General features: G+C 45.6%; 1 protein-coding gene across 8 annotated transcripts in view; it reads left to right on the forward strand.

Moving 5' to 3' along the window:
- Nucleotides 1–100: 100 nt before the first annotated feature.
- The window catches only part of TLK2 (tousled like kinase 2), a 43,932-nt gene continuing 31,096 nt past the window's right edge, over nt 101–12,936 (forward strand). For 3 of the 8 annotated variants that reach the window (XM_080369931.1, XM_080369936.1, XM_080369938.1), the window contains exons 1-4: nt 101–818; nt 2,939–3,027; nt 4,878–4,943; nt 11,789–11,860. In XM_080369931.1, the coding sequence (XP_080226057.1) occupies nt 2,947–3,027; nt 4,878–4,943; nt 11,789–11,860 (219 nt within the window). In that variant the 5' untranslated portion in view covers nt 101–818; nt 2,939–2,946. Of the gene's footprint in view, nt 819–938; nt 1,138–2,938; nt 3,028–4,877; nt 4,944–11,788; nt 11,861–12,936 lie in introns of those variants that run through there. The other 5 variants (XM_080369932.1, XM_080369935.1, XM_080369933.1 and 2 more) reach the window with 5 other exon arrangements.

Genomic DNA, 12,936 nt, shown 5'->3' on the forward strand with positions numbered 1-12,936 from the left:
AGGCCCCGCCCCCCATGCCCCGCCCCCGCTGACCTCCCCCTTCCCCCCCCCGCGCTGACCTGCCCTGCCCGCCCTTCCCCCGCCCTCTCGCCGCCGTGCAAATCTCGCGAGACGCCGCGCGCTTTCACTAGTGTGTGTGCACCAATCGAGCCGGGCCGGGCCGGGCCGGGCCCAGCGCCGCGGGGAGGGGGCGAGCACCGGCCCCGGCACCTGCCCGCGCCCCGCCGCGCGCCCCCCGGGAAGCGAAGGGGTCCCCGCAGCCCCGGTGCCCCCCCCACCCTCCACTCGCCCTCCCCACCTGCCCGGGCGCCGCCGCTCGCCGAGACCTCCCTCGGGCCTTTGTCCTGCCGCGAGGCCTTGCGGCCGCCGCCGGCCTGCGCGCACCCCGGCCAGGCGAGGTTTCTTACGCGAGGCCGGGGATCCGCGGCCTAGCCATCCCTTCCCGCTCCCCCACACCCGCCCCGTCTCCTTCCCCGCCCCGCAGCCGGCGAGGGGCGAGCCCCCACCTCCCCCCCCACCCCCCCCCGCTGCCGCCGCCCCCCTCCCCTCCGCCCTTCCCCGCGTGGAGCCCGGGTGCCCGCAGCGGCGGCGGCGCCTGGCTCACGAGAGGCCGCGGAGCCGCCCCTGGCCTCCCCCTCCCGCCCGTGCCGCCGCTGCCGCCGCCGCAGCAGGTTCCCTCCCTCCTCCTCCTCCTCCTCCTCCTGCTCCTGCCCCCGGCGGCGGCGGGATCCGAGCGGTGCCCGGGGAGCGCTGGGCCCGGGCAGGAGGGGAGAGGAGCGGCGGGGCGGCGGCAGGAGCAGCAGCGGCGGCAGCGCCAGGTGAGAGAGCCCGGGGGCGGCGGGGAAAGCGCGGGGGGGACCCCCTTCGCCTGCCCGCCCGGCGCCGGGCCCGAGCCCGCCCTGGGGGCGGCGGGGCCGGGGGTTGGGGGGGCGGCTGGGCAGCGCCCCCGGGCCGCGCTGGAGGCGGGGGGCGGCGGTTGCGAGGGGCTGCCCGGCGCTGGCGGCGGGGCCGGGCCGGGGTCACGGCGGAAGGGCCCGAGGCCTGTGCCCCGAGGCGGCAGGAGCGAGGCCTGGGCCGCGGTGGCCGGGGCAGGGCGCAGCGCAGGCCCCGCGGGCCCGCAGCCCCGGCGGGCGGGGGGTAAGAGCAGGGCCAGGGGGTGGCCCGGCCCGGCCCGGGGGGGCGCGGAGGCCCTGGCCGGCGGGGGAGGTGACGGGGTGGGCACGGCCTGTGGATCCCCGGCCTGGGAGTTGAGGCGGTGCTGCCTGGGGTGCAGGGGAGGAGGAGGCAGGCCGAGGCGGTGCAGCAGCTGGCGGCGGGGCAAGGCTGCTCACTCACCGGCTGCTTTTCGAACGCCTGCCTCTGTTTCCCGAGCGGGGCGGGAGGGTGGCAGAGAGGTGCTGACGAGCCCCCCGCCAAGCATTCGGGAGGGCAGGCAGGGAATGCCATCCCCTCCGGGAGGGATGGAGCAGGGGGGGGGAGCAGTGCCCAGGCCCCGGGGGGAGGTCGGCCCTGGGGCGGGGGAGGCTCGGGAACTTGTGGCAGTCCCTTCCCCAGAGCAGCATCCCGGCGTGGGGATGCCATCCCCTCGCCGATGGTCGCCCTGTGCCTCATCATGGGGGGGAGACCTGGGAGGACTTTAACATCTTTGCCTTCGTGGCTTGTTCTGTCATTTTCCTCAGTGCACAGATTTCCTGTTTTGAAAAACTAGGCTGATAGCTTTGTTGGGGTTTTAAAGCCCATGGTAGGAATGGGGTTCTCTAATGACCACATTTTAGTATCCCACTAGTTTCTGAGGCTTGTTACAGATCTGGGAGAGCCGTTGGAAATGCCCCCGGATGGATTCACTTTGCCCCCTGTAACTTAGATCTGCAGCATTTGGAGGAAACGGCAGGGACAAAATGGACAGTTAATAAAAGGAACAATTGTATACTGCCTATTCTAGAGGGCACTTGCTGCCCTTCAAGAACTTTCCTCATCGCATATGCTCTTTATACAGCAAATCTTTATCTTCTGTCTTGTCTTCTTTTTTTTTTTTTTTTTTTTTTCTTCCTCCCCCCCCCCCCCCCCCCTAGTCCAGAAAATGAAACTGGAACAGACATTTCTGGAAAAGAACTTGATTGGTGCAGTTGGGAAGATGTGATTCACAGTTATAATGAACATTGAAATTTGTCCCATTTTTTCGCAGTTCAGTATTTGAATTGTGTATTTCCTGATTTTTAACCTGTTTACACAACTATGCTAGGTCGGGAGGGGGGGAGGGGGGGATCATTAACCCTTCAAATAACAGCATCCCTTGTGTTGGATTGCCAAGAGGTACCTCAGGGTACATCCAGTATACAGAAGCGGCTGTTACACTGGAGGTATCCAAACCTTTATAAAGGGAAAGGTTTAAATGAGTGTTATTTTCTTTTTATAATTCCTTTCTGGGCTTGGAAAAACCAAAGCTGCTGATGGTGAAATCTGGAGTTCAGGGAGATCTAGTGTTTCCAGGATTGGCCAAAAATAAATTATGGGGTGAAGAATGTTGCGCTATTTTTTTCTTTTTTTTTTTTTTTTTCTTTTTCTTCCTCCTAGTCATGCAGCACAGATGAAAAGCTCTGAAGCTTTTAGTCATAACACTCTGGTCCCATGTTTTCCTTTTAATAAAGCATCCAGTGGGAGAATGTGACATAATTGGTTTCTTGGATTTAGAGATCTTGAAATGGCTGGTACAACAGATAGAAGAGGAAACTCTCCAGCAGGGTTACGGTTTAAGAACAGTAATATGGTGGCAAAGTCTTGTCAGTATTGCATGGTAGCGTTGCATTTCTCTTGCAGGAAAACCCTTTCTACATGGTTATGCTGCAGAACAGGCACTTTTGAGTCTCGTCAGTGGCGCGGAATATTAAATCTCTCTCCTTTCCTTGCATTGCATAATCTGAGTGTTGTTCTCCCATAGCAGCAGAAATGATGGAAGAACTGCATAGCCTGGACCCACGAAGGCAGGAACTACTGGAGGCCAGGTTCACTGGAGTCGGGGTTGCTAAGGTGAGTGTACGTACCTTTGGTAACAGGCATGACTGCTTGTCCATCTTGCACTGCTCTTTGGTTTTTTAATTTCTACACTGATAATTTTGCTTTGCTAGCAGAATATTTTTTGTATCAGTAGTTTGTGTTTTGACCGCTAATTTGCTTGAAGTATGTTTAAGAGGAATGAAAATGGGATCTCTGAGCAGATGGTTTGCTATACAGAAGATTTTGGGTTCTAATTAAGTTCTTAGGAGTGGCTCCATCTTAAGGCAGCTTGTACACCCCAAAAAAGCCTGTGACAACTTTGTCTTTGGAAGTGGGAATCTCATCTGTCTCTTTCTTTCTCCAAGAATGCATTTGTGAACTGAATTTGGCCACTTGTTAGACAGAGTTTCGAGTTTACTGTGTTTGATACAACAAGTAACCAGAGAGTTAATATATTTAGGAATTTGTTCAGTTCTTTGTGGGTGCAGTATGCCAAAATTGTATACTTAGTTGCATAGAACACACGCGCAAAAGTATTTGAAGGTAAGCTCTCCTATACCTGCGATCCGCAACCTGCTAGTAAAATCCCATCTTTGTCCTCATGCACAACTTCATGACTGTTCAGTAGCTGCTTTTCTTGAGTAAGGCACTTAAATAAGAACATTGTGTGGTTGCTTGATATACTAGCATTAACCTGTAAGTTCTCCAGATGATGTTGGTAGTGTTAATAGATAGTCTCTCTGAGCAATGAAATGGTGGCAGAACTCATCTTAAACTAGGTCAGTGAGAAGGAGTTTACTTTTGAGGAAGATACTGAGTTTTGGACAACATAAGGGTAGGTGATAAAACAACGTATCGTTGCTAGGTAATTTTCAAAAACCTCTTAGGATTATTTTGAGAAGAGACATTGTAGATGCTGCTGTATTTCTTGGGAAAATTCAAACCACATCAGCACTTGGAAAGAGGGTTTTGTTTGAGTTCATGCTTTTCTTTATGACCTGTACTTCAGTCAGGACTCAAACAAGCTTAAGTCTCAGAAGGGAGCGTGAGTAAGTAAAATGTTTAGCTGTAAGGTAGTGTAGTAAGGAAGATTAACACTAGAAGTTGTTGTGGCGTAACAATTTTGGTTATTGAAGTAAGAGTGTAGGGGGGGGTTGATCTTTTTCCCGCACTCTTAAGACTTTTAAGGTTTTTACTAGCATAAAAGTTTATGGTGCATAACGTATTTACAATCTTGAAAAACTTGTTTTATAAAACATTACAACTTTTATGTACTCTTTTCATCTGTTTCTTACCTCTTCCCCCCCAGCCCCGTGTATGTCACTTTAGTGTCTTTAGCTGTGCCGGTATAGATAAAGCCAAACAACTTTCTAGATTAGCTAAGGCTTAGAAGTATAGGTGCTGTCGTTGCTTTATGACAGTGCCAACGTACTCAATACTCACAAATGATATTGGGAACCATTCCTTTTAAAGGAATAACCTTTGAAAGATACAGGAAAGCAAGTCTTAATTATGTTTTCAGTATGTTTGAAGCAGAAAGTACATGCCCTTACTCTGTACCGGTGAATATTGAAAACCCATTTCTGTTTCTAAAGCATATCCATGTAAAAAAGCCTCATTTCTTGGAGGCTTTGCTTTGGGCAAAGCTGTTCTGTTACTGAATTTTATTTTAACCTGTTGTTATGCAGTATAGTGTTTTACTTTATACTAGTCAGTAAACTGTTCAAGTGCGTTACACTTTTCAACTGATATATATTTATTTACTTGCATACTTGCTAATCTGCAGTAGATCAGCCAACCATTGATATGAATTAGCATGACTCTACTATGTTGCAGCAAATCTTGGTTGCAATATTAATCTCAGATACTACATTCCCTCCCAGGTTGGTGCTTCAAATTCCCTCCCTACCCCCCCAAGTCTCCGTCCGTCATGCTCCGCACTGGCATTGGTAGGTCATTGTCTTAAAAGGAATATATTGGGAAAGCTGTGATACAATTTGTGTGGTTCAACTAAGGTTTTTAGCTCTCTCCAATTAAATGTTTAAGGAAAGCTACGTAGAGTAAGTTAGTGCCATCTAGTGGGACCGGGACTGGCACATCCTCCTGGGATGGAAGGTATTCTGTTGCTGTTTATTGCATAAAAGGAAGAAATGTCATCTTAGATGCTCTCCTATTGGGTGAAGGCAGCAGGCAGTTGTAACTGAGCTTCCTGCCTTCCACCGACTGGGTGTATCGCTTAGTGTGTTTGGTTAGGTTTCTTTTATGTTTAAAAATACAGGATATATTTTGGTCCTGCATAAAACTAACGGGCTAGTTTACATCCACAATACAAGTGCAGCTTTAAAGCCCGCTTCCCCTCCATGTTTGCAAGTCAAGAGCAGCTGTACGTGTTTCTGAGAAATGAATGAGACTAAGCTGTTCTAGAATAAATTTTTAGTCTGGAAACTAGAAAAAAGCTTCTAGCCATCAGAGTCATGGGATTCTGGAAGAGCTTTCCAGTAACAGTAGTAGAGGACAGAAATCCTAAACCGTTTTGGAAACAGCTGTGCACTGTCACCTCCTGTGGTAGCTGAAGGCACAACCCAATGGCCGAGGTCAATTTGCAGTCCCAAATGCCTCAAAATTCTGTTGCAAGTCTGTGATGAATTATCTTACTTAGTAACTGGAGAATATATTTCTCTAGAAGCTTGGAGTTAATACATGAAGTCAAATTTATGAGCAAGGAATGTTTCTAGGCAACTGTTATACTCATGTGGTTCATCCAGGTCACTAGATAGCTTCAAAAAGCCAGTGATGCTTTAGATGTCTATTCTTGCCATATGGTAAAGTGCCATTCTTCCCCAAATTCGCAAAGCAAGTCCTTAAATTAACACATGACTATCTGACACCTACCAGTATTCTTGCCTATTTAGCTTCTGTTTATGTTTACTTACTAGGGGAAATCTAAGTGCATTCACTTCAGGAATTGTTCTGACTAGTCATCTCGAACAGCATCCTTGGGTCAGTAGGTTCAGAAGACAAAATACAGTTGTTTCTCTAGATAACATTGTTTCATTTTGTCTGTTCTCATCCCCTGCCTCCCTTCCCCTGATCGGTTGCTACCTTTAAGATACCAGGTGGGTGAACTCCAAAGGATGTGTCATTTCCACAAACTTTTCCTGGATAAGAATTGGAAGAGTTAATTGTGATGGGCAAATCCGTATTTGCACATGGCTTGTCTAAGGCTTGACCAGGGCGGATCATCACAGCAGCACGCATACCTTCTGCAAGTTTGGTCTTTAGAAAATCTTCAAACTAAGTCGTGTGTGCCACTTTGGTATAGCTGAACTAAAAAGGCTGGAGTATTTCTAGAGAGAGTAACCTTTCCTGTCGTGCTGCAGGAGTCTTGTAGATGCAGATGACTCTGCTGGAATCAAAAAAGTATTTGGTCTTGGTGGTGGCTGGTGCTCCCTTTCCTCCCCCTCTGAAGTGTCATAAGGAGGGAAATGAAAATAACCTCAAGACTGTCACTTATGCTGCAGAACATCTACCTCCAAAAAGAGAATTACTCGTAACAGCATTTACTTGTATTATTTTGGGTTTTTTCCTTTCTCTGTCACTGTAGCGGTCTTGGATTGGTTCAGTAGCTACCAGTTGTGTAGTCTACTTGGTAACTTTGGTGCTAAAAATGTTGCTAAGTTGAGAATTCATGTTTGAGAATAATCGTATCTTCCTTGGAGGGAAGTGGTGCTGCATCGTGATGGTCCTTAACAGGTGTCGTGTGCCACCAGAAGAACTAGTTAAGAGTTTTGAAACTGAGCATTCAGTTCTATCAGCTACCGCAGAACGGGCCAGCACTTTGTGCTGGATACTTGAAAATTGTTTAGATGCTTCCGTGTACAAGATTACTTATTTAAAATGTGTTGTCTGGCTGCTAGAGCCCAGGAATAGTTGTCAGATCTCAGTTCTGTTTCTGCCCCTGAACTGAGGGTTAAGGGTGAATTGCGTGACCCTTCTGTCCAGTTTGCTGTGAGTAAAATAAAAATACTATTATTTTTTTTCAACCTGAGAGAAGTCTTGACACATATGGAAGCCAAGCAAATCCTGTTGCAGATCTGCTTATCCATCTGATATAGTGGAGGTTACCTGTGAACATCTGATAGTAGATTAACTTCTCCAGGCAAAAAGACCTGGGTGATACGGGGATTTTGTTATTGGCTAGAATACCGAGCTTTTCTAAAAGCCCAGTTAAGAAGTAGTCTGTAATTCTTATACAAGATGTGCTTGAAATAAGGTAAGAAATAAGAAAATGTTAATTAAACCTGTCTTACGCAGTAGTACTGGACTAGAGCAGTGGAAAACCATTCAGCCATTTTGTTTTGGCGTAAGACTGCGTGGAGTCATCCCTAACTTACAGTGGAACTAAGGACTGACTTTTTCACTTTGAAATCTCTTGATTTGCTACAGAATTGAGAAGAACTGGGGTTACCTTGGCTTGAGGTAATGAAGCATGACTCTGCCATTCAGTTAGCAAGAGAATTTTGCAACGCGTGTTGCTGTAAGTCCACATGGGAGACTTTGGCTAGGCAGCTTGAATTCCTAGAGCTCCCTTTCAATACGAGGAGTTGGAGAGCACAAAATGGAGACTGCCCAACGTAAGACTTGCGGACAGGCCTGTGGGATCATTTTGGGGAGCTCGGAGAGGCTGGGGAAATGCACGAGTCACGCAAGGCGGCGGGTAGACTCGGACGGGAGATAGGTAAGGGCGATCTGAGTCAGGCTAGCTTTGTTACGGAAGATCTGAGGGGAGCTATTATCAGGCTAAGTTGCTTCTGTTGAAACTTCAGACATTGTGCCTCATTTGTGGCCTTTCCAGGGCTCTTGCGAAGGGAGAAATGACTAACCAGCTGGTGTGAGTGGACAGATTTTAAATTCTTGCCTTTGAGTAGGAGTCGTGAAAGCGCCTGCTACCGTTGCATCCACTTCTCAACATGGAGGTTTTGTTGTGCATAGGTAGGTCGCGGACTTAGAAGCAACAGTTCATAGGTGAATCACAAGGGAAAAGAGCATGCCAGCTTATCTCGGAAAGAAATTCCTTGCGGAGGAGGAAGTGTGTGCTGTTCTTGTGCTTGTCATTTGGGTAAACACGGTAGAAACTATTAGCTTATTTCAGATGACCCACGTATTTTGAATTTTTGCTGAGCCCCATCACCAATTCTCTTGACAGGGTACAGTGGATGAGTGGGCTGGAAGTGATATCAGAGAAGTGCGGTATTATCCCAATGTAGTCGATGCTAGAAAAGCCAGATGCCAGTGCAGATGACTTCTTCTGGAAAAAAATTCATAAGCCCTTCCTGTGTAAACTATTGCATGTTTATTATTCCCTACTGCTACTTCCCTGGCAATATTCTGATGTTGGTATCCTTTGCCATTGCTTACTTGGGTTTTCTTTCCCAAAATTCAGGTTCGTTCCTTTAATTCCTCTTGTGTCATGACCACTTGAAATGGTATGCTAAATTAAGTACTGAACATTTATCCAATGTCAGTTGCTGAGTTAAATATAAACAGTCAGGAATGATAAAACATAAATTTGAAGGGTTTTTTATACATACACTCACTGATTGTTAGTTGAGGGGGAGGGACTCAGATGTATGGTTTCTCACATCCATTGTCTAAACCTGTTGCTGTAAGCAGTTGATAACGTGAGGTTATGTGTGAAACTAGATACCGAGCTGGACGATCGGGAAAACTTGCTTTTTTTTTTCTTTTTCTCGCATAACTATGTGAGAAGAGGTGCAGCCGAGAGCTCAGCCGTGTTCCTTAAATATCTGAGGTATTGCATCTTCAGTGATTTGAGTACAGCACATTCTAATGAACAGTTTGTGTTTCCATAGCTGAAATACCTCAAAACAAGACTTTTATGCCAGCTTTAACATGAACTCTTGTTCATCGCTTCAGCTCCTTGCCTGTAAGATAGGCCCAATACTGCACTGTAAGAGAAGTGTCAATGGAAGGCCCTCTAGGAGGTAATCGAGGGAAAGGAAAGCTCATGCAGTGGAAACGGGTCAAAACACGCCTATGAAGAATTAATTCTGCATTTGTTCACTGTATCGATACACTGACAGCAAACTTGCTGGATACTTGTGGACAGCTGACAAGCTGTTCTTTTCTGGTTCTGTAACTAAGTAGTTAGTTCCTTTTCACCCTTTCTGCTACTGCGTTGAGTTCAATTTTATGATTTTGCAAGTGTAGTTTCTAGAGGAAGTTTTAAAGTAAAGGGAAAATAGGTTTTTTGCTCTTCAAGAATCTGTGATCGGAACTGAACTGCTGTTTTGTTGATGCAAAAAATGGGTTTGATTCCAGCAGCTAGAGCCATAAATTTCCCATGTGGTATAGTCAGTACAGGTAGTTGTGGTACTGGAAGTAAGAAAAACGTTGTGTATTTTGTATTAGGCATTTTTCCAGCTGCTTGCATTCCAGAACTTTGCATTCAGGTGCAGACTGAGTGGATTTCTTGTACTGGAAAGGATAAACTTGTATTTCTGAAAAAAAAAAATCTTAGGATCATTTCTAACTATGGGCAGCCTCATCAGTTTATTTCTCCAGGTGACCCAAGAATACAGGTCCATTGCTGAAATGAACAGCCACTGACATAACCTTTCGACCACAGTGTTCCTGAAAAGCTCAAATGTGGCATTTTGGGAGCAGCTGCTCCTGTCATTTGCTACCCATGTGCAAAATGGAGGCAGCGAGATCTAAGCAAATGTGGAAACGACTTTCACTTTCATCTTCATCATGTCAGAACCCCACCCTGTCCATCTGAGACCAGCAAATGCTAATTTGTGGAGATGCTCCTGCACTTAATAAAGCTTTTGCGCTTGCACAGAAGGTTGACGTCTTAGACGTGCTGCTGGGGCTTGAATTCAAGGGAGGAAGTGAAGGATTTTAAAGGACTGCATTTGTGCAGTTTATAAACAAGCTTTTTACATGGGTGAAAAGATGAAGTTGCAAAAAGACGAAATTACTGCTTGCAGTAGGATACCATATTTTTTTAATCAATGTGGATGTACCGAATTTTAGTGTTGGCACTTCTGTTAAGTCCTGTTGGCCATGGAATAAACCTCTGGAATAACCAAGAGTTGTACCTCTAAGACTTGTGAGCCGTTATGTTGGGTGGTGGGAAGCTTGCCTCTTTGTTTAAAAGGCAACTGTTACAGAACAGGTGAGGTGAAATACCTTTGTGGTCTTGAGCTATTTGTGTGATGAGTTGAAAGCGTATGGTATGGCTTAGAGTATAAATCTGCAGTTTTTCTTATAGTAATTCACTTTCTAAAAGGGAATCCTAAATGTGTAGTTTCCTGAGCTATTCACGTGGGGATTTGTGGGTTTGGGTTTTTGTTTGTTTGTTGTTGTTGTTGAAGCAACTAAGCATGTCCTTGTAGGAAAAACAAATTTGGTAGTTAACATTCACAGTGTAATACAGAAGGTAAACAGAACTTTTACCTTCTGTGAATGCCTGCTTGGAAGTTTGGGTTAGTAATAGCTAGGTTGTATCACAGGTTTAATTTGGTGGTGGTGTTTGCCTCAAATAGGGAAAGGAGAGCTGCTCCCCTCAACAAATGATCTGCTATGGGATTTCTTTGTGGTGTTAAGGCTTCTCCCCGACCCCTCACATAAGTCTTCTGCTCGAGTATATAATGAGAAGTGGACTTGCCTTGGGGAGAGATTGGTGGTGGGAAGTGGTTACTGCAAAAATAAGAATGCTAAAATAGAATGAATCTTTGGGAAAAGATGCTCACAAGTTATTAATGGAGAGGTCGCTTTATCATGTCATTCTTCTTGTTAATACATGCCATCAGTAATTGTGAATCTTGTTTTTATATCTTTGTCAAATTCGTCTAGATTTCGTAAGTTACATCTGTAGGAGGATACCTTTGTGTCAGAGTGCTGGGCTAAAACACGGTGACTTTGCATGATTCACTTTTCTTTCCTTTTAAAACCAGTTTTGGTACAGATTTAGAAAAAATAATTTAAAAAACTATTCGGATACGTAAAAATGCACGTGTATCCAGTAGAGCCTGCGAAGATGCAGGCAGACTTTGTGGGTACCTGGATACTATTTTGGTAAATCTATTTCAGCCTTTTGTATTTGTGCTTTAGCCTGGTAGGAGCAATTGCTGTGTTGGCAGGTCAGCCATGGGTCCATAAAATAACCCAGTGGGAAGGATTGTCTTATGGGTGCTGGTTGTACTGCTGTTAACACAACTTTGACTTGTTTGCTTTTTTTAGTGCTTTACAAAAGCATGAAAATTACGCATTTAAAGAAAAATTAGTGGTACTGCCAGCATCTGATAACTGTAATAGCTGCCTTGCCAGATGGAAGATGCCTCTGAATTCTTAGTCCAGGGTCAAGCAGATGCTTGCCTGAAGAGCTGAGCTTGGAACTACTGCTACTCAATCAGAAGTTTTGTTCCTCGAACCAGTTGCCTTAAACTTTTATGAATACTGCCTTGGCTGTTTTGTGGATGTGGTTAAATAAAGCAGTTGGGATATAAATTGATACAGAAATATCATTGCAAAGGCTGGATCAGTATACTGAGAAAAGACTGTCCAACTGGCAGTCCAACTTCCATTTTGGTCCAAACAACTTCTGATGTTTTTAGTGCCCCATCATGTGTCTAGGTATTTGACCCGTGCTGCTGCTGTATCCACATGACTTAGAGCAGCCTAGTTAGCCCAGAGATTCAATGTTTGATAGGATGTATCTGCCTTGTATGGAAGTTGTTTCTAACAGTCTTTGCTTGTTTTTCACTAGGGTCCATTAAATAGTGAGTCTTCCAACCAGAGCTTGTGCAGCGTGGGTTCTCTGAGTGATAAAGAATTGGAGGTAAGCTGGCACAAATCCTCATGGTAATCGGGTTTAAGGTGGATATGACTGAACTCAAAACATAGAAGGAATTGTGTGAGAGTGAGTGACGGTGTTCTTTGTTTGGGGTGTGGAAGGGACCAGTGGAACTATTTATATTTAGTCTGCATCTTAACCCTACAGTCTTTGGACGGTGCTGTGAAAGAGTCCTCCTTGAAGCTTCTTACCGTAGCAGGCAGATTTTACCCAACCCCAAAAACACAGCTTTGTAGAGCTCAGCTTGTGGAAATTGTTTTCAGCTGCATTGTGATTTGTCTGCTGGTTTTGGATACAGTTTTGGCCAAACAAAAAACCAGAGAGCATTAATGGAAAAGTTTGCCTTATCTATCAAATACTGCATTTGCAGAAGTCTGTACAAAGTGGAGCATTTTTACGAATCGCTCTGTGGAATTGTGGAGAGGTGAAAATAAATGCTTTGTCCCTGTTTAATCTCACTGCTTAGGATTAACTATTTCAAAACACTTGCCAAAGCAGCAAAATGAATTGTAGGGTTACGTTTTTACTTGAAAATTCCACATTAATAAAGCAAAATCTCAATTTTAAATGCACTTTCTTATGCATTTAAAGAACTTTCCACACTGTTATCGGGTAAGTTTTGGATGCTGTTTCTCTCTCTTATATGGCAGTACTCATATGAGGTGCCTGGTGAAGCTAAGTCTTTCAAGAATGCAGTCTCTTAAACTCCATACAAATAAGTTTAGTTAGTAGTGGAAAACTTGAGTATTCATTCTTGTTTTCCATGGGTTTTTTTATGAACTTCTGTGGAGTGATTTAAGTTGACCAAGCTGACATAATCACATCTACCATTGCTTGCTTTTTCAGTCTGTAACAGATAATGTGTGTAATTTTTGTTATGTAAGTACTTGAATGGAAAAACAACTTAAACTGCATCTCATTAATATGCTTACAGTTCCATGGAGGCTGTAATGGAGCCTGTGGTGTTACAGTCACGCCAACGCTGTTCATGAGTTGCTCTTCACTACGCAGTGAGGAGGCTATGTCACTGACTTTTACACACAGAGGAGCTGGTACAGCAA

Source organism: Falco punctatus (genome assembly GCF_963210335.1).
Source record: "Falco punctatus genome assembly, chromosome: 19".
Lineage (NCBI taxonomy): Eukaryota > Metazoa > Chordata > Aves > Falconiformes > Falconidae > Falco > Falco punctatus.